The sequence below is a fragment of the Miscanthus floridulus genome, chromosome 3 (assembly GCF_019320115.1).
Source record: "Miscanthus floridulus cultivar M001 chromosome 3, ASM1932011v1, whole genome shotgun sequence".
In the NCBI taxonomy this organism is placed as follows: domain Eukaryota; kingdom Viridiplantae; phylum Streptophyta; class Magnoliopsida; order Poales; family Poaceae; genus Miscanthus; species Miscanthus floridulus.
In genome coordinates, this window is record NC_089582.1 from 145086029 (window position 1) to 145113469 (window position 27441).

General features: G+C 51.0%; 1 protein-coding gene and 2 pseudogenes across 1 annotated transcript; 2 read left to right on the forward strand and 1 right to left on the reverse strand.

Moving 5' to 3' along the window:
• Window positions 1-355: 355 nt before the first annotated feature.
• Window positions 356-2184, forward strand: LOC136544632 (protein NRT1/ PTR FAMILY 3.1-like; annotated as a pseudogene).
• A 9440-nt stretch (window positions 2185-11624) lies between these two features.
• On the forward strand, window positions 11625-13597 carry LOC136544633 (uncharacterized; annotated as a pseudogene).
• Window positions 13598-25587: 11990 nt separating this feature from the next.
• Window positions 25588-26600, reverse strand: LOC136544634 (uncharacterized). The gene is made up of 2 exons (XM_066536723.1): window positions 26294-26600; window positions 25588-26030 (listed from the first exon to the last, which is right to left on the reverse strand). The coding sequence occupies exons 1-2, from the start codon at window positions 26598-26600 to the stop codon at window positions 25588-25590; spliced, it is 750 nt and encodes a 249-aa protein (XP_066392820.1).
• Window positions 26601-27441: the final 841 nt, after the last annotated feature.

Sequence of the window (27441 nt, forward strand, 5' to 3'; positions counted from 1 at the left end):
GTGAATAGATACTATCTAAACTAGAATTATGGTAGGTGGCTTGCATTTTGAGTAGGCTAGCGCAACACTTGCTTCGCCTCATAATTATTTAACAATTTTATTAAGTGTTGTTGTAGAAATTTTATTAGGCTATTCACCCCCTTCTAGCCATTAGGATCTTTCATCGTTGTTGGTAGGACCCGGCCCACATTCTATGTAAGCAGTGGGTAGTAATATTTGCATCAAAAAAAGTAATGATTGATATCCCCTCCGTTCCAATTTATAATTTATTTGGGCTTTGTCGTGAGTTAATCTGACTTTAAACAAATCTCTCTATATGAATCCTGAGCCAGATCGCGGGCACCCGAATAGGGCCATGTCGCTTGTTAGTCCGCTAACCGTACGATCCAACTTTTTGCGATGTCGACTATTCGATCGCGGTCGTCGCGGGTCTCTTACCCATTAAGTTTAGAATCCGAGCCATCTTGAATGCCCGCGAATCCTATACTCCGGTGAGCACCGATGGGTATTATTAACCTTTTATTATTATAACAAAATTTTTTACACCTCCTCATATGAACTTTAACGGTTGCCACTACATTTTTGTCAAAAGAAAATAAATATAAAATATCACTTTTGCTTATGTGCCACTGAGTTAGCGGGGCACGGGAAATGTCCCTCTTCCTATTCCCGCGTGGCCCACTCGCCTCGATCTCCTGCAGTTCCGCCCGCCGCCGCGCAAGTTGGGCGACGCGGCGACGTGGCAGGAGGCCGCGCCGTTGCAGCTGGCGGTGCTGTACGTGTCCCTGCTACTGAACGCGGTGGGCGCCGGTGGGTACCGCCTCTGGCCCTGCGTCGTGGCGTTCGGGGCGGACCAGTTCATTGAGTCGCGGGCGGCGGAGCGCGCACGGAGCTGGGGCTTCTTCAACCGGTACTACATTTTACTTCTGCAACGGCGCGTCCATGCTGCTGTCCGTCATGGCGGCGGTGTACGTGGAGGACAACGTACGTGAGCTGGGGCTGGGGCCTCGGAGTGCCGGCCTTCTGCATGGGCGTCTCCGTCGCCGCCTTCGTGGCCGGGTACCTCATGTACCGGAGGCTGGAGCCCGTTCACGCGGATCGCGCAGGTGGTCGTCGCCGCTGTCAAGAAGCGACGGCTGCTGGCGGCGGACGTCGACCCCGCGAGGTTGTACAAGAACGACGACTTCGACGCGGCCATCTCGATGTACGGGAAGCTTGTGCACACGGTGATACGGATCAGCTGCTCAGGTACCTGCGTCCGCTACCTTGCTCTCTGTTCTTTCACTGCCGTGCAGGTGCACTGCACTACTCCTTTGGTCGTCACTTTGAAATGGATTGGTGTCGATACCATTGTTTAAGAATTGAAATCCGTTGGAGGCTATGTTAAAATTAGTATGAGTCACAAACAAGTGTTATGGACGAAACAAAAATTAGTCTCAGTCATGTATCCGTTTCGAATTTTTTATAATAATTGTCACTCCAAATTTGAGTTCAACTAACACCGTTTCCCGGCATGCAGACCACGCGGCGATCGTCACCGACGGCGACCTGGTCACGCTGACGGACGCGAACTCCGGCAAGCCGTCGTCAGCCCCCGTCCCGAACCCATGGCGTCTGAGCACCGTGCAACGCGTGGAGGAGCTCAAGTCGGTGATCCGTATGGACAGCCGCGAGCAGGTGAGCACCATGGACCGCCGCGAGCCATGCTCTTCACCCTCTTCTTCTAGGACCGCGCGCTTGTCCGCGTGGCGGGCCCCTTCACGGGGCTGGACCGCGGCATCTCCTTCCTCCACCGCATGGGCATCGGCTTCGCCATCAGCATGCTCGCTCGCCACCCTGGTCGCCGGCTTCGTGGAGCGGCACCACAGGGAGGCCGCGGCGGCGGCCGGCGCCACGGACGCCGGTGCGTCTCCGCTGTCGGGCTACTGGCTGGTGCCACAGTACGCGCGGCACGGCGTTCACCTCCGTGGGGCATCTCAAGTTCATGTACGACCAGGTGCCCGAGAGCATGCGCAGCACGGCGACGACTTCTGGCTGTCCATCTCGCTGGGAAGCTACGCGAGCACGCTGCTGCTGACACCGTGCACCAGTGGAAACAATTCAAAAAATATGAGATCTTCCATCCGTGTCCGTTCAAACAATTCAAAAAAATCGAATTTCAAAATATGGGATCTTCCAACATAATTTTAGAACTGTAAATGATTTCAAATAAAAAAAGTTATCATCTATAATCGAGATCTACAACTATGACTTTGACCATTTCTCCATTCGAATTCGTTCAAACAATTCATAAAATTTAAATTTTAAAATACGAGAAACTTTTGGTCCTGTCAATCAAATTGTTAAGTATGTTTTTCCCTTTCGGGAAACAAGACAAATTTGGCTTGGTTTCAAAGGTGGTTTTGAGTATATATGCATTTTCTAAAAATAATAAAGTAATAGGTAAATCGCTAAAATTCATAAATAGTTCTTTTTATTAAATTAGAAAAATATAAAGTTGGTACCAATTTGTTTTTCTAAAAATATGATATATCTATTTAAAATAAATTAGTTATGAATATTTAGAAGTTTAAATATTATTTTTATTTCAAATAGACTTTTGAAGTTCTCTTTTTTAAATTTAAATTCTTTGAACTATTCGAACGAACTCGGATGGAGAAATGACTAAAACCAGAGCTGTAGATACAACTCAGTAGTTGATGATTGTTTTATTTGGAATCATTTACATTCCCAAAAATTTTCTTCTTATGATACTGTGCTAAGAACCACAGACAACTCTGTTTCATAGTTACCATGCCTAAGTAAATTTGAGATTGATTTCTCAATCCTGGATCTTCTTTTGACCTACCATGGAAATTTCAATGATTTACGTTTTTGTGAAAAAAACAGTCATCGATATTGGTTGGAGCATTTTTCATTACCAAGATACCACTTAAGATAAGTTGGGTGTTGTTGCCAAACAAATTAACTGTCTGTTTGCTTGCAGATGTAACTCACATGATCTATTTACTTGTATGCTTATTTGGAAGAGATTTAGTTCTGTGAATATTTTGAGAATTGTCACACATACTTCTACATTTATCTACAGGTACTGATATGCCGCAATGAAGCAGACAAATGCTTGATACAGACTTAACTCAACTCTACACGTATAAGCATGAAGGTACTGTGGAGAACCTTGTTGGATATTTCAATGGTTATTGGGGTATCACTGCTGCTATACACTTGACATATTTATTTGAACGATACTGTGATTTGTTTGTGTTACAAATGTATACTTTGGTAACAAATTTGTTAGAAAATATTCTTGTTACAAACTAAAAAGGTGGAGAGAGGATAGCACAATGTTCAGTGCCTGCTCACATACGTTGCATCTGCATGTGTTTAATACGTTTTGTCAGGCAACCATTTCCCATCCACAGCCAATATATATGAGTTTCAGGCCATGTTCTGTTGCCCTATCCAGTTATTGTATTATCAACATGAACAAGTTGTGTGCTACTTCCTTCGTCCTAAATTATAAGACGTCTGACTTTTTTTTGACCTCAAGTTTGACCACTCGTCTTATTTAAGTTTGACCATTCGTCTTATTTAAAAAAATTATGCAAACATAGTCAAATTTAAGTCATTCTTGAAGAACTTTTATTAATAAAGCAGGTCACGACAAAAGAAGTGATATTTTGCACAAATTTTTAAATAAGACGAGTGGTCAAACTTGGTGTCAAAAAAGTCAAACTGTCTTATAATCTAGGATGGAGGTAATACATGATAGTACGGAGTTTATTGCTCAACAGATCTATACTTAAAATTTGATTTTTAATTATTTCTATACTTAAAATCATTATAGTATATATCTCTTTGAACAAATGATAACAAAAGCCTTTTGGACTGCTGATGCCAGTGTAAGACAAAAACACTGTAGCTACAGCTTGAATCAGCAGCCAGTGTATAATACATGTCAAAATATTGGATTTGTTCTACTAGGACGCTGTTGGGGGAGCCCATACGGAGTATGGGTCAACTCCCCCTTGAAGAGGCCTGATGAAGGAATAATGGCGGAGGCCTAGCCGGTGAAGGCTCTCCCCAAGACGGCGGAGGCCTAGCAGGCGGAGGCTCTCCCCAAGACGGCGGAGGCCCGGCCGGCGGAGGCTCTCCCCAAGACGGCGGAGGCCCAGCCGGCGAAGGCTCTCCCCAAGACGGCGGAGGCCCAGCCGGCGGAGGCTCTCCCTGAGACAGCGGAGGCCTAGCCGGCGAAGGCTCTCCCTAAGACGGCGGAGGCCCAGCCGACGGAGGCTCTCCCCAAGACGGCGGAGGCCCAGCCGGCGGAGGCTCTCCCCAAGACGGCGGAGGCCTAGCCGGCGGAGGCTTCCCCCCAAGGCGGCGGAGGCCTAGCCCGCGGAGGCTCTCCCCAAGATGGCGAGGCCTAGCTAGCGGAGGCTCTTCCTAAGACGGCGGAGGCCTAGTACAAGAATGACGGTGGAGTTTCTCCTCAGGACGGTGGAGGCTCTCCCCGGGACAGCGGAGGCCAAGGGCAGTAATCATGGCGAAGGTGTTCCCCAGGGCGGCGGAGGCCCATCAAGGAACGATCAGGTCAGCAAGGCATACGTGGGGACAGTTGATGGGCCTCTAGTGGGCGTCGGCTTAGGCCCAAGATGAAGACATCGCGAGACGGTGTGATGAGAACACCCCTGAGGTTAGACACTAGGGCTGGAATATTCCTGGAATGTACCGTAGCAGTTGATGGGCACTGTTGTAAACTCTGTAAAGTGGTAGTTGAGCTCTATAAATAGGGAACACTTGTAACTGTGAGGGAGAGGTTGGTGAAGCAATTATGAAACCCTAGTTCTTGTGAGTTGGTACTTGATCCTCACTCTCTCCTTCAGGCAGAGCCTGAGCCAAAGCCCGAGTCCGGAGCATCGGCCAAAGCCAAGGGCCTCCGCCCCTTTCTCTTACTCCTACTTGGCCAAAGCCTACTGAATCCCTCGTTTAGCGACCTTCTGTCTGGAGCCTCCGACAGAGGATTTTGTCCGATAGGAGTGCGCTGCGTTCAGGGACCTCCGCCCGTCTTAGGCGGAGGCCGGCCTCCGCCCATCTTGGGCGGAGACCCCGACCTAAGACGAAGGCCTCCGCCCACTTCTCACTCTTGTTAGAAACCAATGTTTCAACAGTGGCGCCCACCGTGCTCGGCACGAAATTTTTTGCAGAGCTAGAAGTTGGAGCCTTCGTTGGTGGGCCTTCTCCAGCCCGTCCTTCGCCAGTCGCCACTGGCCTTCATCGCTGACATTCTCTGGCTAGACCTTCATCAGAGGACCTTCTCCGACCTGCCTTCGTCGGCGCACCTTCTTCGGCTTAGCCTTTGTTGCAACGACTTCATTAGCAGATTGGCAGTGAACCTCAAAGGACGGTAAGAACCTTTGGGCGAAGGTATGAGTGTACGACATACTTACACCTCCATAAAGACTATCTGAGATCTAAAGAGAAAGAAAAGAAGAAGAATTTTTAGCCGAACTCCTAAAGCCTTCGGCCGCTACTACTTAAAAAAGTTTCTACAAAGATTAGAAGGCTTTCAGAAATAAAAGCAGCACTACCCTCTGATTTCATCTTTGCTCACATTTTTATATTTTGACAACTCCGTACTCTGCTCTTATTTCTATTTTTGCTAATAACTTCGCAAAATCTAGTAAAAAGTTTTATGAGTCTGGATTTCGTAACCAGATCTTCTCATCATATTGATCATACAACTTCCGCTAGCCACTATGATGCCTTTACTCTGTTTATGAAAAGATGTGCAGAATCTATATAAGCCTTCAGAGATTTGGATCACATATATGCTACCTTTGCAACCTTGGCGATCCAACGAATACACCACACCTAAGGCAAAATTTAAATACCTTGCATACAACTTGTCACCAATGTGACAAAAAATCTTCTCGTGGCCTTCGCCACAATCAAAGCATGGCCTAAGTGGCTATACATGCTTGGTCCTGACCCGGCTAAACTTAAAACAATTTTCAACTCTTGTCGAATCTCTTTTTCAATAACATGCAGGTCACCAGTACTGTAAGTATCTCTTATCCTCCCTTAGAATATATTTTCATTCGTTGTATGCGTGTTTTCACCTCCTCAAGCCAAATCAGTCAATACTCTATAGCAGGCAATTCTTCTCGTTAAGTGATCAGCCTTCGTCACATATCTGCCCAACAATTATATGAATCAGTCAATAACCTTCGCCAGTCAGTGGTTCTCATGGAATATTCAACACTTATCAGATAACTCAGTGATCCTCTATGAGTCAGTGAATATTCATCTACAAATGGCCTTCTCCAATAAGTGGTATTCAACAGCCAACAACCTCTGCCCGTCTTAGGCGGAGGCCGGCCTCCGCCCATCTTAGGCGGAGACTGGTCTTCATTATATGTCAGTGCAGCCTCCGTCATCAGTCAGTGGGCAGCCTTCGATCAGTCAACAGCCTCTGTCATCAGTCAGTGGCTTTCATCAATCAAGGTTCTCTACAACTTTCAGCAGGGCATGTGTCAATAAGGACCTTCGCCGATTATTCATCTGTCAACGGTCTTCGCCGGTCAGTGCCTTTGACACGTATTGGCCTTCACCAGTCAATAACCTTTGTCAGTCTTTGGCCTTCGTCTTTTTGAGCCTTCATCAGTCATGGTCTTCATTCATCAATCAGTGGATTTCATCTATCATTGGTTTTCAGCATCCTTCATCACTGATTGGTCTTCGTCACTCATTGAACTTCATCAGTTGGTAGCCTTCGTCACTCTACAGCCTTCGCCTGTTAATAGCCTTCTAGTCGGAGACCTCCATCAAAAATTGACTTTCGACATCCAACCAACCTTCGAACCCACAAACACTAACATGTTTTCCTCTTTTTTTTGCAGGCTATACTGACTAAATTCTTTGAAGATCTTCATAATATCTATATCAATCAAATATTTGAGCTAACCTTCACAGGGAACTAATCCTTACTATAGTCACTGCTATGAATCTTACCTGTGCTCATGCAGGCTATCAAGTGGCAGCCTTTGCTAGCCATCTAAAACTATTACCCTCTCATTTGAGGACATTATTTCTTATATGCATAGCTTGTCTTTCATTCAAACTTAACCAACATTCTTGCAGCATGCATAATAAGTTTACACCTTTTAAATATTTTTGTGCAAATGCTATCATTCTCATCATCGCATACATATATTGCGTAAATACATTGCAATGCATGGCCCGGGCCACCCGGAAGAAGTCCCGAGAATACACGGGCGCCATGACTCTATGCATCAAAATCCTAGAAGAAGTCCTGAAACAACACGAGCACCAGGTCACGAAGCTAAGGCTGTCGTGCTGAGACATCAAAATCCTGGAAGAAGTCCTGAAACAACACGGGCACCAGGTCATGAAGCTAAGGCTATCGTGCTGAGACATCAAATCCTGGAAGAAGTCCTGAACCAACACGGGCACCAGGTCACGGAGCTAAGGCTCTCGTGCTACCTTCACGTATCATATAAATGACTAACCATCTTTTGCAGCTAGTGGGAAAGCCAGTGCCTTTCCAGGTGTCGAAAGACTTGCAAAGCAAGTCGATATTCGACGAAGCTATAATGCCCAACCTAAGTCCCTAAAAATGCAGGAGATCAACTCAGTTACATTTTTACGACTTCTCCGGCCTTCGACACACGGCATCGGCGTCTATGTAGGCATCGCCTTCGTCGAGCTCTTCGGCATGAGGGGCTCCGCAACCATCTTCGGTAACTTCACCAACATCGCCTCCGCCAAAAACACCTTTTGGCCTTCGCCAAGCAGCTTTGCAGGAGGACCTTCGGCAAAACCATGACAACTAGCCTCTGCCAACGCGACGCGGACCAGCTTCTCTGGGGCATCAAGTCTTTTTGCCTGGTGCTCGTGAGCAACGGTTTGAAGGCCTCACAACAACCTTCTACCTCGACTACTACGACTACGTCGACTACACCAATCGTGGCTAAAAACTCGGCCACAAACACCAGCCAAGAGGGGCTAGGGGAGTGCACCGGAGGACCAACCACTCAGGAGCGTGAGGCCTTTTGTCTGGCGCTCGTGAACGAAGATTTATTTGAAGGCCTCCACCCAAAGAAGGATCAGAGACAAAGACCTCCGCCTGAAGAAAGGACGAAGGCCTCCACCCAAAGAAGGATCGAAGACAAAGACCTCCGCCTGAAGAAAGGACGAAGGCCTCCACCCAAAGAAGGATCGGAGACGAAGACCTCCGCCTGAAGAAAAGACGAAGGCCTCCACCCAAAGAAGGATCGGAGACGAAGACCTCCGCCTGAAGAAAAGACGAAGACCTCCACCCAAAGAAGGATTGAAGATGAAGACCTCCGCCCGAAGAAAAGTCGAAGACCTCCGCCCAAAGAAGGATCAGAGATGAAGACCTTCGCCCGAAGAAAAGTCGAAGGCCTACGGAGGCCAGCACGCCAAGACGATACCAGACTCGGAGGTAAAGACCTTGGAGATGAACACCTGCAAAGGCTTTGGAAGCAAAGGCCTGCGCATCATGAAGGCACTAGAGGTGAAGACCCCAGAGATGAAGACCTAGGGAGGCCTCGGAGGCGGAGACCCGCACGCCGAGATGACACCAATGGCGGAAGACCCGAAGGTGAAGACCTCTACACCGAGAAGAGACACAGACGAAGGCTCATACAATCGGGCCTTGGAGACACACCTGTGTGCCAAAAAGACATCAGAAGCAAAGGCCTCAAGGATACAGACCTACGCATCGTGAAGGTCCCAGAAATGAAGACCAGAGCACTAAGCGAAGCCAATGAACCATGCCATAGAAGCAGCAGAAGGAGCTGAAGGCTATAGATGAAGAAATCTGGAAGATAAAGGCACCTAGAGCTGAAAGCCTAAGGAATTAGTGCATGTATAGGTTAGAGTCATGCGCATGCTCTTTTCTCCATGCCCTTTTTTCCCACAGGGTTTTTGGGATGGAGTTTTTAGCGAGGCGTGCATGAACGGGTTGCGGAGGGCAATCCTCGCTACCAAGATCTGGGTTGTATAGTGCCTCTTCTTGTATGAACATCTACCAGGTCATGTAGTACCGTCCATAACCTAGTAGCTGAGGGGCTACTGTTGGGGGAGCCCATACGGAGTATGGGTCAACTCCCCCTCGAAGAGGCCTGATGAAGGAATAATGGCGGAGGCCTAGCCGGTGGAGGCTCTCCCCAAGACGGCGGAGGCCTAGCAGGCGGAGGCTCTCCCCAAGACGACGGAGGCCCGGCCGGTGGAGGCTCTCCCCAAGACGGCGGAGGCCTAGCAGGCGGAGGCTCTCCCCAAGACGGCGGAGGCCCGGCCGGCAGAGGCTCTCCCCAAGACGGCGGAGGCCTCGCCGGCGAAGGCTCTCCCCAAGACGGCGGAGGCCCAGCCAGTGAAGGCTCTCCCCAAGACGGCAGAGGCCCAGCCGGCAGAGGCTCTCCCCGAGACGGCGGAGGCCTAGCCGGTGAAGGCTCTCCCCAAGACAGCAGAGGCCCAGCCGGCGGAGGCTCTCCCCAAGACGGCGGAGGCCCAGCCGGCGGAGGCTCTCCCCAAGACGGCGGAGGCCCAGCCGGCAGAGGCTCTCCCCAAGACGGTGGAGGCCTAGCCGGCGGAGGCTTCCCCCCAAGGCGGCGGAGGCCTAGCCTGCGGAGGCTCTCCCCAAGATGGCGAGGCCTAGCTAGCGGAGGCTCTTCCCAAGACGGCGGAGGCCTAGTACAAGAATGACGGTGGAGTTTCTCCTCGGGACGGTGGAGGCTCTCCTCGGGACAGCGGAGGCCAAGGGTAGTAATCATGGCGAAGGTGTTTCCCAGGGCGGCGGAGGCCCATCAAGGAATGATCAGGTCAGCAAGGCATACGTGGGGACAGTTGATGGGCCTCTAGTGGGCGTTGGCTTAGGCCCAAGATGAAGACATCGCGAGACGGTGTGATGAGAACACCCCTGAGGTTAGACACTAGGGCTGGAATATTCCTGGAATGTACCGTAGCAGTTGAGGGGCACTGTTGTAAACTCTGTAAAGTGGTAGTTGAGCCCTATAAATAGGGAACACTTGTAACTGTGAGGGAGAGGTTGGTGAAGCAATTATGAAACCCTAGTTCTTGTGAGTTGGTACTTGATCCTCACTCTCTCCTTCAGGCAGAGCCTGAGCCAAAGCCCGAGTCCGGAGCATCGGCCAAAGCCGAGGGCCTCCGCCCCTTTCTCTTACTCCTACTTGGCCAAAGCCTACTGAATCCCTCGTTTAGCGACCTTCTGTCTAGAGCCTCCGATAGAGGATTTTGTCTGACAGGAGTGCGCTGCGTTCAGGGACCTCCACCCGTCTTAGGCGGAGGCCGGCCTCCGCCCATCTCGGGCGGAGAAACCGACCTAAGACGAAGGCCTCTGCCCACTTCTCACTCTTGTTAGAAACCGATGTTTCAATAGACGCCTCCTGTTGTCCATTTTACCCATTCACTGTGATGTTCTTCCTTCCCCTGCTCACCGTATAGTTGCCATATGTTTTTTTTGTTGTCATATGTTCATACTTTATACAAATATTTTGATTCAATATACTCATTGTTTTTTAATTGATGTTTAGGACAAGCTAATTATATTATTTTTGGTCTTATTATATTATAAATGCTTTGAAACAGATGGAGCATATATAAACATCACATCACATCACATCAGTACCGGCCTTTTTGCCTCTATTCCTCTACTCCCTCCGTCCCAGATTAATTGGACGTCTGGGATTGAAGTGGTAAACTTAGTACGGCTGTAAAATTACCATATTGCCCCTATAAAGATGAGCTATGAATCACTGAATAGGCAGAACATGATTACTCCATACACTTGCAGTACAAAATCTGACACAAAACAAACGTGGCAAAGAATTTCACAGAGAGAAGGAATAGCTACAATAACACAACACGTGTCCACGAATAAGCACTCAGACGCTATTACAGAAACTTCTAGCACTTGCGCCATTGCGCATGCACATCCAAAATTTGAATAAGCAAACTTGGCGCCACTGCCCCACTATAAAATGGCTTCACATGCTCACATGCTCCTGATGAACCCAACGCAAGCCATCCAGAAACCAAATGTGCCAATCTCTATAGCATGCAGGAGAGGTCCATCTTCAACCATGGCCATTGATCTAAATATAGTACCAGGTGAAGAAAGTGAAGAGCCCTCCATAGCTTGCAGGACACTTTCATCTTCAACCATGGCCATAGATCTAAACAAAGTACCACAGGAAGGAAGTGAAGAGCCCTTACCAGACCTAAATCAACAGCCTGCTGATGATGAAGGAGATCAATTTCATCCCATCAAAGAAGCACAAGTGCATCCACTCAAAGGTCAGTCCCACTATCTCCAGAAAGAACAACATGATGGTGTGCATGCTATAGACCTCAATATTCCTGTTTGTGAGGGGCAACAAGAAGAATCTCATGAAGGTAATGTTTCTCTTACTTTCTTTACTAAAACAAAGTGTACTATGTAAAAATAACTTTCTGTATTACTTAAAGTTGTATGCCCCACCCTATTGCAATTTTTGCTGTTGAGGACGACCATCAACAAGATGGAGATTTCAACTTTGATGCTCCACATGTACACGATGATTTTGACCTCAACTTAGAAGCTGCTGATCACCAAAATGAGCTGCAACAAATGAACAGTAAGCCTCAATGGAACTTGTTTTTTTGTAACTATTTTAATGATCATATCGACTCACTAGGTTGACATCTACATGCAACCCCTCAAAAGTTCGAAACAATCTAATTGCCCACATTAGCAACAACTTTCGTAGACTATTTCAAGCAGTGCCCGAGTGTACCAGCCGAACACCCCCTTTTTCTTGAGAAAGACAATGCATCTTGAGTGAAAAATCAACAATACTATGTTACTGGTAAAGCAAGCACATATAATAGAAACCATTTTTAATTCCCCACAACAGCAACAACTTTCCTACACTATTTCAAGCAGTTTATAAACAATGAAGGGGTACTGCTGCCTCACCTATTTTTAGCAACAAATTTCAGCATGTTTTTTTCGCAAAATCTGGAAAAAAAACATTTTGCTACTGATATCTCACACTTTTTTTCCAGATATGATCGACGATGTGCACGAATATGGTGTGTACGCTAATGCTGTGGACATAGTCTTTGATGAGGAGGAGTTGGAGGACTCAGATGTTGAAGAAGATGAACATACAAACGCAAATGATTCACACAAGTTCAGAAATCTGACAGACACTGAAAGACAACAAATATATGAAGCATTGCTTGAGAGAAGTAATCGTGGAAAATTAAAAAAGAACGCTACGAATGTAGTAGCTCATATGTTTCAGGTCAGTAGGTATCAAGTGCGTCGTGTTTGGCGAAGAGTCAAGCAGTGCCATGCACAAGGCAGACCAGTAGATGTTAGATCACGGAGGAAGAATTGTGGCCGCAAAAGGATACAAATTGATCTATCAGATGTTCTTAGAGCTCCCTTGCATAGGAGGAGGACTATACGATCTCTAGGTAATGCTATTGGTGTAAAGAAGAGCACCCTGCATAGATGGTTCAAGGACGGCCTACTACGACGCCACTCCAGCACACTAAAGCCTTTGTTGACGGAAGATAACAAGAAAGACAGGCTACGATGGTGTCTTTCCATGTTAGATCACCGAACACTGCCAAATGAACCCAAGTTCATTGAAATGCACAACATCATCCACATGGACGAGAAGTGGTTCAACACCACATCTAAGTACATCAAGTATTATATGCTTCCTGAGGAGGAGGATCCACACAGGACTGTACACAACAAGAATCGCATTGGCAAGGTAATGTTCTTGTCAGCAGTAGGCAGACCAATATATGATGATGCAGGTAATTGTATTTTTGATGGGAAGCTAGGAGTGTGGCCATTTGTTAGAAAGGTACAACATATTACATACACTTGTTTCACTTTCTTCCATAGGTTTTTGTGCTACAAATTTGTAATCCTTACTTGGTTTCATTTACTATAGGAACAAGCAAGAAGAAGTCGTAATAGAGGAAGGGGGCCGAAGTTACCAAACCTATCAAGGTAGATCGGACTACTATGAGGTCATATCTGATCGGTAAAGTTCTGGACACTATTGTTCGACGGTGGCCACGGGAATATGCAGGAAAAACTATTTATATTCAGCAAGATAATGCCCCTTCACATATGCCAGTAAATGATGAAGAATTTGCTGCTGCTGTAAGACATACTGGGCTAGACATACGACTCGTCAACCAACCTGCCAATTCACCATATTTGAATGTGCTAGACCTAGGGTTCTTTAATTCTCTCCAATCCTTAACCTATGACAGGATCTCTAGGAACTTGGATGACCTGATTGCGAATGTACAAAATGAGTTTGAAAATTATGATCCAAACACTTTGAACAGGGTGTTCCTGACACTACAAGGGTGTTTGATTGAGGTGATGAAAGATGGTGGAGGAAACAAATACAAGATTCCTCACATTGACAAAGATCGGCTAGAGGCATTAGGCATGCTGCCTACAAGCCTTGGTTGTGATCGACAGCTATATGAGGATGTGTTGGCATTATTGGGAAACTAATTATATCATGTATGTTGTGATATTGGGAATTTTGGGAGCCTAATACGGTGCTAATCATGTGTGCTAATGCTATAAATAAAGCATGAGTCCTTGCTCATGTTACTCATGGGTGGTAGTGCTTTCAATTTGCAAACCGTATAATGTGTGGTTGTTTATGCTAATCATGTGTCCTTGTGCCACTACTATGAAACCAGAGTAGTCACAAACCGCAATGCAAAATTACCAACTAACAATGGTGGTAGCAAAATTGCCTAAGAGCTCCTAAGTTCAGTTGTATGAAGACTTATTAACATCATCACAGAACATAAGCAGTCAGCATCACACATGTACATTAATTATCAGTTGATCACACAAAGCACACTTCATAATTACACTAACAGTAGTTCATCATGGGACCAAAAGGTCGTCATGTACAGGAAGTGACAACCTACAGCTAGTACACAAAATCACTTGAGCTATACAAAGTGATAGCGTACACTTCATCGCACAAACATCAGTTCATAACGACACCAAAAGCACATCATCTACTCGCATCAAGACGATTTCAATTTATACTTAGCAGCAAATAAACTAGGGGGCGGGGGTGAAGAATAGAGGCACCATAACCTTGTACGCGTCGATGAACCATTCATGGCAGAAAGGTTCAATCCTAGAAAGCACCTCGGCCAGGCGCGCAACCACCTCTGGGTGCAGGTCCTCGCCAAGCACCTTTTTGGCCAGGCGTGCAGCTACCTCTGGGTTCATCTCCACGACGGCAGCCCCGTCTACGGCCACCGTAGGGGCCAGCTGCACGCCAGCAGCCCCATCCGCGGCAACCGCAGGGGCCAGATCCGCGCCGGCAGCCCCGTTCGCTGCCACGGCAGGGGCCAGATCCGCGCCGGACTCATCATCTTCGGAGCCAGGGACATAGACGTCGCCCTGGGAGTTGAAGCGTAGGCCAGACCTCTTGATTCGACACCCGCGTACGTAGATCCACACCTCCTCAGTTGAGTCGGCGCTGCTTGGCTTGACCTCTGATTCGACGGCGCCTGGCTTGATGATGTGGCCGACGTTCCCACTAGCGCTGGCGGGCGTTGGAATCCCGCGGTCACCAGAGTTGCCGCTGCCGCGGCCAGACTTCAGGAGGCAGCGGATCCCACGTCGAGGCTTCATCAGGTCAGCACCGCCGGCACTAGCCATCTTGCTACCTTCACGCATCCGCCGGCTACGGCGGCGCATCCTGCCGTCTGCAGCCATGCCTACGCAGGGGGCGAGATTTGGAACAGAAGGGAAAGATCGATCTTGCTGTTGGTGCGGGGTGTGCGAAAGGGGATGGAGGGAGGCGTCCGCTCGGCGCTTGCACAGATGAGGCTCGGTGGGGAACGGCAAGGAGTGGACGAGAGCAATCTAGAGAGCCCCATCGGGTTTTCTTTTTTTTTACCATGGTTGCAGACGGTCCACGAAAATAGCAAATAAAATAATATGTACTCCGTACTCCGTACTCTGGGACGGGCTGCATACGTGCGCCAGGTTTCAAGGCTTCAGGGCCTATGTGACCGATTAATGTTGGAAAAAATTTGAACGCTAGACGTCCGATTAATTCGGGACGGAGGGAGTACGGCGTACTGGTGGTGTAAAAAAAATTCAAAATGCAGTGGCCGGAGCCACCCCTGCCCTGTTGCAACAAAAGTTTTCTGCTTCGTGTATGAAAAATTCGAAATGTAGTGGCGGAGACCCCTATCTTGTTGCAGGTATAAAAAATTAAAAAATGCAACGGTCGGAGTTACTGCTTGCTGCGCATGAGATGTGACAACAGCTGACCAAAGGGCGTGAGCCGGACTTCAGGCTGTCCGCACCGCGGCCTGTAACCAGGGAGATTGAGGTTAGGAATTACTATTTAGCGCCGTAGCACTTTCGTTTGTATTTGACAATTATTGTCCAATCATGGTCTAACTAGGCTTAAAAGATTCGTCTCGTAATTTACAATCAAACTGTGTAATTAGTTATTTTTTTATCTACATTTAATACTTCATGCATATGTTCAAAGATTTGATGTGATGGAGAGAGAGTAAAAAAACTTACAATCTAAATAAGGCCCAGGCCTGAAAACAGCGCAACAGCGCCTCTATCGCGTGCAGCGCGCAACTGCATGCGGCACGCAATGCTACTCGTGGAGGCCGAGCCGGCCGCTATGCGCCTCCCGAGGTGCCTGCGAGAGAGAGAAAGAGAGCTGGGGAGAGAGAGAAAGGGGAGATGGAGAAATAAAATATGGAATAGTAGGTATAGAGTATGTGATAGAGGTAATACGAGTGCAGAAGAAATAAGTATAGAGTAGAGAATCTCAATGACTATGATAGAATATTCCTTTTAAAAGATGGAAATAAAGGTCGACGAGTGCTGATAGCCTCAAGCTTTGTGCGCACTGCAAAGGAGCGATGCGATGGGGGTGTACTTTAGCAACAGTTCGTCAAGAATGCTAGGCCTTGTTTAGATTGAAGTTTTTTCACTCTCTCTTCATCATATCAAATCTTTGAACACATGTATGGAGTATTAAATGTAGATAAAAAAATAACTAATTACACAGTTTGATTGTAAATTACGAGACGAATCTTTTGAGCCTAGTTAGACCATGATTGGACAATAATTATCAAATACAAACAAAAATACTACAATGCCAAATACTGATTCCTAACCCCAATCTAAACAAGGCCAGAGTAGAAATGCATCCCACGTTCCTTGGTCCACCGCTAATGAGCACTGTTCCAGATATAAATCTATAAAAGCAAAAATAAAACGTTATGGCACTACTTCGTTTCTATTTTTTTTTTGCAGGACTCATAGATGGTTTTGTTAATTTGGTTTTTTATTCGCTCCCGTTACGTATCAATTTCCACGTTATCTCTCCAATAATCCTACTATCATTTTATATGTTTATTTTAAAGACATGTATGTATGCTGGTATATATATCTGTACCTGAACCAAGATTATCACCATATTTATTCACATGTACCCTATCGAGGATAAAGTTTGCACAATATATAAATGAGGACTCATAAGAATTATTCCCGTCGTAGAAAACTAAGTCATGCTTCCTGAGAAATCAACTAGCTTTAAATTTAGCTAGATTTATATAAAATATTATCAACATTTTGTCTTCCGATAAATTTATTATGAAAATATAGCATGCTCAAAGCAAAAATCGCAAGGAAAGAAGAAAACGACAGCACCCTGTCGCAACAAGAAGAGCCATGAATGAGATCATTGTTCTTGGAGATGTATCAGTTTAGATTTTCCTCACATAATTTAGCACTATGGGCATCTCTAGTTAGATGTGTTATGTAACTTAGATTATGGCTATTAAGACTTGGCATGTTGCCATGGTTGTATTTGTTGCAGTTGAACACATTTTAGAACTGCGGTATTTTCTATGACTAGCCTTTATCCGATACTACTTCTGTGGTTCCAAAAATAATACAATTCAAGAACAATGCTGTCGGATACCATAAAAAGGGGTACCCTAAGCGAGAACCAAAAAAATTGCTTAGACTTTGTAAATATCGAAGCCAAGTGACAATCGCGAGGCCTCGGCCGATTCTCCGATTCGCCCGAGGCCCTGGCCGCACAGCCTCTGGCGAGGTGCCGACTCTCCGCCTCGCCGAGGCCCCAACCCGCAAGGCCTCGGACGAGGTACCGATTCTCCGCCTCGCCCGAGGCCCCGCCCGTAAGGCCTCGGACGAAGTACCGATTCTCCGCCTCGCTCGAGGCCGGCTCGACAACGACCCGTCACCGCTGCCTCGACCGACTTCTCTGACAAAACGTCACGTCCAATTAACGCGTCCAACCACTCCCGCAACGTCAGCCGCGCGTCAGCACAGTACAGCGGAGTGGCCGACGGGACGGGAGTCACATCGACGCCATGCAGTCAGGGACAGGGCGGGGCAGGGGTTACCGGCCACTGTGCTTGGCACTGTGCCCCATGCTGATGCCCGTACTGAACTGTGCTACCTAACTCCTGCTCCAAGGACAGCGCGGCGTGGAGAGTCAGGTCCGGGTCCCTGTAGCCTCGAAATCATGTACAGGACCAACTGCTCCCTCCGAGCCTCGGCAATCCGCTTCAGGGTCTCGGCAGCCTCAGGATTCGCGCCCGCCGAGCCCCCCACGATGGCTCGGCCTCGGCACCAACTGAGTCTCGGCTCTTTACGCTGTCGACACACAGCGACCGGCACGTCGTCTGCAGTACGCACCGTACCCTGCGCCAAGCTGCACCCACGTCATGCACAGGGCCAAACCCCTGTATCCTCAGAGTCAGCACACCCACGCCATCGCATTAGCCCGGCCTCGGCACTCCACGCCGGTCAAGCATACAGCAACCAGTATGCCTCCCGCAGGAGAAGACGCGCCTGCCACCACAGGAGCTCCCACGTCTCACAGGACCAGGCGTGACCGGCACGTCGCTCCAGTGCACCAAGGACAAGACCGCTCCATCGACCATGCCGCCACAGTGACAAGCTACAGGGCTCGGCACGTCGCCTCCGCTCACAAAACGCCACGTAGCAATCCATGTACCATCCTCGTGCCTTCCTTCGACTATAAAAGGGAGTGACCGGGGCCGCTTCTAGATAGAGGGAGAACAGATCGAGGACCACGCTCGCACACACGCGCAAGCAACACTCTGTAACACACGCTCTTCCTCACTGCGAGAGATCAACATCTCAAGCAACCCACGCCACTCCACACAGAGACCTGGGACTAACTCCCTCTCTCGCCCTGCTTGTAAACCCCTACTACAAGCACCTCGGTGCAAGGAATACAGGATCGCTCTCTCGGACTGGACGTAGGGCACATATTGCCTGAACTAGTATAAACCTTGCGTCTCTTTGCATCACCATCCGGGATTAGGGGCACACACTTCAAATTCACTAGTTGGTTGAGGACCCCCCAGTCCAAAACACCAACAGTTGACGCGCTAGGTAGGGGGTCATACTGCGTGTTAGCTTAATCATCCCAACAAGTTCCGGATGGCAGACCCCGTGCGACCTCTATGTCTTGGCATGGTGATATGGTTTGGGACCCTAGAGTTCATGTCTCTAGGATGTGAGTTCGATATGGTACTCCTCACGCCTAGAGCCCCACCGACCGATGACGACGTCACACACCAGCAGCCCAGGCGCAGGCGATGCTCGAGCCGCCGCTCTCGTCGCGCTCGCCAGGCACGACTCGAGCGGGACCACCCCAACACCGCACGAGCTTAGGGTGATGCACCGCGCTCCACCAATATCCCATGCTCGGCTGTTGGTATAGAGTCCCTGGTTGGGGACCTGTCTAGCTTAAGCCTGGGTAGGGGAAAGACGCCGGTGACGTGCAGCAACGCCCCGTCATCGAGCTCTGCCCCGCCACCTCCTAAGGAGTCAACTCCGGCGGAGCAGAGCCCGGCGATGGCACCATCCCCGTATCCCTTTGGGTTGAGCAACGCCGCCGCCGCATTCGCTTCTGCCTACACTACCGCTCACGCGGAGCCCTCAGGACGCCACCAACGTTTCGCCCTCGACCTCTTCGCCACAACCTCGACCCACACCCACGCTGACTCATCGGAGGAGGATGAGGCGTGGGCCGGAGCAGACTTCTCTAGGCTTCGTGACCCTGAAGCTATGCGCCGCTTCTTGGCCGCGAGCGACTACTATTTCGGCTACCCCGACTCCGACAACGAAGGCACTTACGATCCCACTCGAGAGTGCTTCCACATCGGGCTCAGGATGCCAAGGGCGAGCAATGAGAGTGAAGGGGAAGGCAACCACTCCCCGCTCTACCAAGGGGCAGGCGACGCCATGCCTCCACTCGTCGAGCCCCGGGCAGCGTGGAACGAGAACCCCGCCCCTGAGGAACTTCGACGCCTTGACCTGGAGCAGCTCTGTGAGCTTCAGGCCAAGGTCGAACAAGACCGATTCCTTCTGCAGCAGCTCCAAGACACTCTCGAGCAGGAGCAGCGAGGTCACGGTGATGGCGGAGGAGCCCGACGGAGGGCTCGCGACATCCACCACTGCATCAACGATGACGAAGGGAGTGAGCAACCCCCAATCTTCAATCGTGCTAGCCAGAACGTCATGGCAGCAGCGATGCTAGTCCGAACGATGCCCGAGCCCTCTACCATGGAGGGGCGACGGGTCCGCGGTGAGCTCTAGGATCTCCTCGAAACTGCCGCGGTATAGCAGGCCGAAAGTTCTACCTCTCGACGGCGCGGGGGTGCCTCGGAACTACCTGCGGCATCACCTCGGTGGGATAGAGAGGCCTCGGTTTGTCCCGAGCCCGCTCGGGCGCCGATAGCCAACAGGGCCCCCTTGGTGCATGACCGCCTCGGCTACTGACGCGAGGCGCAAGGCGACCACGATGTGATCAGCAGGCGACGGCGCCACGATACTGATGGGCTAGCCCGAGGCTACCACCCGCACCGAGGCGGTCGCTATGACAGTAGGGAGGACCGCAGCCCTTCTCCTGGGCCACCTGGCCCTCGAGTCTTCAGCAGGGCCATCCGCGGCGCTCACTTCCCAGCCCAGTTTTGGCAACCGGCCAACCTCACAAAGTACAACAGCGAGACCAACCCTGAGCTTTGGCTGACAGATTACCGTCTGGCTTGTCAGCTAAGCGGTGCGGATGATGACCTACTCATCATCCGCAACCTCCCATTGTTCCTGTCAGACTCGGCGCGAGCCTGGCTCGAACACCTCCCTCCCTCGCAGATTCACAACTGGCGTGACTTGGTCAAGCTCTTCGTCGGGAATTTCCAGGGCACATACGTACGCCCCGGGAACTCCTGAGACCTCAAGAGTTGTCGTTAGAAGCCAGATGAGTCTCTCCGAGACTTCATCCGATGCTTCTCCAAGCAGTGCACCGAGTTACCCAGCGTTAGCGACTCAGAAATTGCCCAGGCTTTCCTTTCCGGCACCTCCTGCCGAGACCTGGTCCGAGAGTTAGGCCGAAATGTATCAACCACAGCGGTCACACTCCTCGACATCGCCACCAACTTCGCCTCAGGCGAAGAGGCTATCGGAGCCATCTTCCCCGATGGCGACGCCAAGGGGAAGTAGAAGGACGAGGCCACCAGGGCCTCAGCCCCCCACCTCCCCAAGAAAAAGAAAAAGGGTCGCTAGGGGAAGTAGGAGGTCCTCGAGGCCGGTCTAGTCATGGCCACAGATTGCAAGAATCCCCGAGGCCCCGGGCTCTTTGACGACATGCTTAAGAAGCCATGCCCTTACCACCAGGGCCCGGTGAAGCATACCCTCGAAGAGTGCACCATGCTCCAATGTTACTACGCCAAGCTCAGGCTCCCCAACGACGATGCCAAGAAGAAGGGCGCCGGCGACGGAGACAACGACAAGGACGATGGGTTCCCCGAGGTGCACAGTGCCTTCATGATCTTCGGTGGGCCTTCAGTGTGCCTCACGGCGCATCAGCGGAAGAGGGAATGCCGGGAGGTCTTCTCGGTTGAGGTAGCCACTCCCTAGTACCTCGACTGGTCTCGGGAGGCGATCACCTTCGATCGAGAAGACCACCCCAATTATGTCCCAAACCTCGGGTAGTACCCGCTTGTCGTCGACCCGATCATCGGCAACACCAGGCTCACCAAGGTACTGATGGACGGAGGCAGCGGCCTCAACATCCTTTACGCCAACACCCTGGAGCTCCTGGAGCTCGACCAGTCACGACTCCGAGGCGATGCCGCACCCTTCCACGGCGTCGTGCCGGGGAAGCGCACGCGACCCCTCAGGCACATCGACTTACCCGTCTGCTTCGGCACTCCCTCCAACTACCGCAAGGAGACCCTTACTTTTGAGGTGGTTGGGTTTAAGGGGACCTATCACGCTATCCTAGGGCGCCCGTGCTACGCCAAATTCATGGCGATCCCCAACTACACCTACCTCAAGCTCAAGATGTCGGGCCCCAATGGCATCATCACTGTCGAGTCCACGTACGAGCATGCATATGACTGCGATGTCGAATGCATCGAGTACGCCGAGGCTATCGTGGAGGTCGAGGCCCTCATCGTCAACCTCGACCAACTCGGTAGCGAAGTGCTCGACTCCAAGCATCGTGCCGAGACTTTCGAGCCCATAGAGGCCGTCAAGCTCATCCCGATCAACCCCAACTGCTCTAATGGCCGAACGCTGAGGGTCAGTGCCACCCTCGACAGCAAATAGGAAGCCATGCTCGTCGACTTTCTCCGCACGAATGCTGATATGTTTGCGTGGAGTCCCTCAGACATGCCAGGCATACCGAGGGAGGTCGCTGAGCACGCCTTGGACATCCGGGCCGGCTCCAGACCAGTGAAGCAGCGCCTGCGCCGATTCGACGAGGAGAAGCGTAGGGCCATCGGTGAGGAGGTGCAGAAGCTTTTGGCGGTTGGATTCATCAAGGAAGTGTCCCATCCAGAGTGGTTAGCTAATCCTGTATTGGTTAAGAAGAAAAATGGAAAGTGGAGGATGTGTGTGGACTACACCGGTTTAAATAAAGCATGTCCAAAGGTTCCATTTCCATTGCCTCGAATCGACCAGATCGTTGACTCCATAGCAGGATGCGAGACCCTATCTTTCCTTGATGCGTATTCCGGTTACCATCAAATCAAGATGAAAGAGTCCGACCAGCTCATGACTTCTTTCATCAACCCATTCGGCATGTACTGCTATGTGACTATGCCATTCGGTCTTAGAAATGCAGGGGCCACATACCAGCGGTGCATGACCCAGGTCTTTGGCAAGCACATCGGGCGAACCGTTGAGGCCTACGTGGACGACATCGTGGTCAAGTCCAAGAAGGCCGGTGACCTCGTCGATGACTTGGAAGTAGCCTTCAAATGCCTCAGGGAGAAGGGCATCAAGCTTAATCCCGAGAAGTGTGTCTTCGGGGTCCCCCGAGGCATGCTCTTGGGGTTCATAGTCTCAGAACACGGCATCGAGGCCAACCCAGAGAAGGTCTCGGTCGTGACCAACATGGGTCCAATCCGAGACCTCAAGAGAGTGCAGAGGCTTATGGGATGCCTCGTGGCCCTGAGCCGCTTCATCTCGCGCCTTGGCGAAAAAGGCTTACCTCTGTACCGTCTCTTGAGGAAATCCGAACGCTTTTCCTGGACCCCCGAGGCCAAAGAAGCCCTCACCAAGCTCAAGGCACTGCTCACCAACCCTCCCATCCTAGTACCACCGACCAAGGGCGAGGCTCTCTTACTCTACGTCGCCGCAACAACCCAAGTGGTCAGTGCGGCCGTAGTAGTTGAGAGGCAGGAAGAGGGGCATGCTCTACCCATCCAATGACCTGTTTACTTCATCAGCGAGGTGCTCTCCGAGACTAAGACACGCTACCCCCACATCCAGAAGCTGATCTACGCCATAGTCTTGGCTCGACGCAAGCTGCATCACTACTTTGAGTCCCACCCGGTGACCGTGGTGTCGTCTTTCCCTCTAGGAGAGATAATCCATAACCGGGAGGCCTCGGGTAGGATAGCTAAGTGGGCCGTGGAACTCATGGGGGAAGCCCTATCTTTCACGCCTCAAAAAGCAATTAAATCCCAGGTCTTGGCCGATTTCGTGGTGGAGTGGACCGATACCCAACCGCCACCTGCTCAAATCCAGGCGGAATGCTAGACCATGTACTTTGACGGGTCCCTAATGAAGACCGGGGCGGGCGCGGGTCTACTCTTCATCTCACCCCTCGGAGTGCACATGTGCTACATGATCCGGCTCCACTTCGCCACCTCCAACAACACAGACGAGTACGAAGCCCTCGTCAACGGCTTGCAGATCGCCATCGAACTTGGAGTGCGGTGTCTCGATGTACGAGGCGATTCGCAGCTCATCGTTGATCAAGTGATAAAGGTGTCAAACTGCCATGACCCCAAAATGGAGGCGTACTGCAAGTTGGTGCGTCGCCTAGAAGACAAGTTCGATGGCCTCGAGCTCAACCACATTGCGCGAAGATTCAATGAGGACGCAGATGAACTGGCAAAGATGGCGTCGGCGCGGGCTCTGGTCCCCCCGAACATCTTCGCCATAGACCTCCACAAGCCTTTCGTCGACTACGCCTCGGCGGCGGAAGAGGGCCCACTGGTCGAGCCCACCGCAGGGCCCGAGGCCCCCTCGGTCACCGAGACCCCTGTTGCCGAGCCCGAGGTCATGAAAATCAATGTGGAACCTCCTAAGGCCAACCAGGGCACGGACTGGCGAGTCTCGTTCCTTGATTGCCTCGTTCAAGGAGAGCTTCCTGCAGACAGGACCGAAGCCCAACGGCTTGTGCGATGAGCCACAACTTACGTCCTCAGCAACGGCGAGTTGTACAGGCGAAGCCCATCTGGCGTCCTCCAACAGTGCATCACCATCGAGGCAGGCCAAGCCCTACTTTGGGACTTGCACGTGGGAGCCTACGGGCACCATGCAGCGCCTCGGGCGCTCGTCGGAAACGCCTTCCGCTAAGGGTTCTACTGGCCAACGACGGTTGCCGATGCCACCAAGCTGGTACGCTCCTACGAGGGATGTCAGTACTATGCGTGGCAAACACACCTCCCGGCCCAAGCCCTCCAAACCATCCCCAGTACATGGCCATTCACCGTATGGGGGCTGGACATGGTTGGGCCTCTGCAGAAGGCCCCCAGGGGCTATACCCATTTGCTGGTAGCGATCGACAAGTTTTCCAAATGGATCGAGGCTCGTCCGATCACTCGAATCAAATTCGAGCAAGCGGTTCTGTTCTTCACTGATATCATCCATAGGTTCGGAGTTCCAAACACCATCATCATCGACAATGGGACACAATTCACCGGCCACAAGTTCCTGACGTTCTGCGACGACCACCACATCCGTGTGGCTTGGTCGGCCGTAGGACACCCTAGGACAAACGGCCAAGTAGAACGTGCCAACGGCATGATCCTATAAGGCCTCAAGCCAAGAATATACAACTGGTTGAAAAAATTTGGCAAGAAATGGCTTGCCGAACTCCTGTCGGTCATCTGGAGCCTGAGGAACACTCCGAGCCGAGCCACGGGGTTCACACCGTTCTTCCTGGTCTATGGAGCCGAGGCCATCCTCCCCACTGACTTGGAGTACGGTTCCCCAAGGCTACAGGCCTACAACGAGCAAAGCAACCGCACTGCCCGCGAGGACGCCCTCGACCAACTGGAGGAAGCCCGAGACGTTGCGCTGCTACATTCGGCCAAGTAATAGCAAGCCCTACGACGCTATCAAGCCCAGCGCATTCGAAGCCGAGACCTGAAGGTGGGCGACCTGGTGCTGAGGCTGAGGTAGAGCAACAAGGGCCGCCACAAGCTGACCCCGCCATGGGAAGGGCCATACATCATCGCCCAAGTGCTAAAGCCCGGGACCTACAAGCTAGCCAACGAGAAGGGCGAAATCCTCACCAACGCTTGGAACATAGAACAACTACGTTGTTTCTACCCTTAAATTCCCAAGCATTGTATACATTGTTTCTCGAAATACATTAAAGAAGCATTCTTTAGTTGTTCTAATTTTTTGAGAATCCCCCCCCCCATCGACGGGGGATCGACGTTACGATAACGCTATAAGGGAGACTCGGCTCTGCCTCCACAGAACCGAGCCTCCCTCGGGGGCTAGAAGGGGGGGAACCCCCCTAAGTCCCAAGCACCATTTTTCAATCATTTTTTGAATAAATTCCTACGCCAAACTCTCTGGCATGTTCTAACAAATTGATTGTAAAAAACCTAAGGACCAAAAGTCTGTCTCAGGGCCAAAAGGCTGGCCGAGCTGCGAGAACAGCCAACGCCTCCAGGCTACGGCAACTCGCTCACCACCTTTTACCCGAGGGGCAGCTTAGGCTCTGAGGAAGTTTTCTACAAATGATATGTTCAGAGGCGAGACAGAGGGCAGAGGCTCGGAAATACAATAAAACGATTAAAAAGCGTATACACATAAGTACTTTATAAAGGCCTCAATGGCCACAAACATCACGGTATGATAATAATCCCAATCTATTTACATGGCCCCTTTGGCCCAGGTCAAGGCTTAGGGTCTCCTGCATCGGTGGACGGCGAGGGAGGAACCATCTCCTCTTCGAACAGCTTAGCCAGTGTCGTGTCGGGGCCCTCAGCCGCCTCCATTAGCCTCGTGACCTCCTCATCGGCCTCCTCATCATCCTCAGCCAAGACATAACCGTCACTAACAGCCTCGAGGTTGACGCCGGCGTAGTGCGAGGAGACGATGGCCAGGGCGCGCTTGACACCTGTGTGCAACGCCTCCCAGAGTCGCTGGCACGCTTGGCCGCTCAACGCAGTCAAGCGGCTCCTAAGGGAGCTGCCCGACTCAACCCCCTCAACCTCTAGGGCCTCGCAGACGGTACGGGCAGCGCTCTGCAGCGCGTTGTGCTCCTCGATCTCGGCCTCGAGCACCGCCTGCACTACGACAGAGGCCTCAGCTGCCCAGGAGACCTCCTTCTCTAACCCTACGCCAAAACAAGCAGGATGGGGTTAAGCGCAAAAGAAAATAAGCCAAATAGGGACGAAGGCCTACGGGACTCACCCTCGGTCTTCTCTTTCCAGCGCTGGACTTCGACCCGAGAGGCCTCGACTTTCTCTTTCTAGCGCTGGACCTCGACCTGAGAGGCCTTGGCCGCCCTAGAAGCCTCCTTCTCCAGTTCTACACCACATCGGGGAGTTAGGGGTCGAACGCAAGAAAAAGAAATAAAACAAGGGGAACAGGACTCACCCTCGGCCTTCCCCTTCCAAACTAAAGCCTCGGCCTGGGAGGCCTCGGCCACCTTGCGGGCCTCTGCTAGGGCGCCTTTCACCTGTAGGTGTGCGCCCTGCTCTGCCCCTAGCTGCCCAGTGATGGCCTTGGCAGAGGCCGTCGCTTCTTCAGCCCGGGACCTGAAGGAGTCCCGCTCACCAGCCACTCGGGTCAGCTCCTCCTCCAGCTCCTTGATCCGCGCCGCCAAAGGGGAGGCCTGCTCCTGAGCCATGGCCACCTCGGCCTTCATATCAGCACAGCGTAGGCAGAGATCCTCCACCTCCATGCTTCGCGCCAACAGAAGCTCGTTGGCATTGGCGAGCAAGTCCTTCTGCTATTGGAGCTGGTCCCAGACATCCCTCTCTCGCCGGAGGAACAACGACTTCTCGAGGGACCGGGCCTCGAGCTCCTGGATAGGCAGAACGGACGTCAAGCACTGCAAGAAGACTCGGGAAAAAGACGACACCGCATGAGAAAACGCCGAGGCCACGCTCATGGAAGGACACGAAGCCCATGACATAGCCATCGTGTGGCCTCGGCTCTAGCTCACTCCCCGGAGCAATCCACTCCGCCCTGTTGGGGTTGGTGATCGGGTGGAGGAGACCATCGTCGACGAGCGACTACAGTGTCTCCTCTGACACGTCAGATGGACCCCAAGGATCTACCCGGAGGACAACAGCGTCGCCAGCCACGAGTGCAGTGGAGAACGCGACTACGACGGTAACACATGCTCTCTCTCTCTCTCTCTCTCTTCCTCACCCTTCTCCCTTCCTCTCCTCGGCGCTCTCTGTTTTTAGCAATGGCTCGAAGGTAGAAAAGGCAAATGCAGGCAAGGTAAGGAGGAAAGGGGCGAGACTCATCGCGTATTTATGCAGGAAGGGGGGCGAAATGGATGGGCGACAAAATCGAGGAAGTTTCCCTTAGATCTGGCGCAGTTAATCCGGATCCAATTAAACCGCCCACGCGTCCACCTTTTCCTTATTAAATGCACGCACAGTAATGTCCCATCCACTGACATCGCATCGCATCCAACCGCAGTGACAGCAGGCACCGTTCCATCTCCCCAAGAAACCGCCTCAAAAGGCGCACCTACCGATTGTCAGCCGATGGGAAGGGAATATTCCCCA

What these genes read in the sequence shown, in the direction of transcription:
- LOC136544634 (XM_066536723.1), bottom strand. Translation starts at nt 26,600, where the DNA reads ATGGAGGTGGAGGATCTCTGCCTACGCTGTGCTGATATGAAGGCCGAG. An exon ending in TTGGAAGGGGAAGGCCGAGG is followed by an intron (nt 26,031 to 26,293) that starts GTGAGTCCTGTT and finishes GTTTTGGCGTAG; the next exon opens with GGTTAGAGAAGGAGGTCTCC.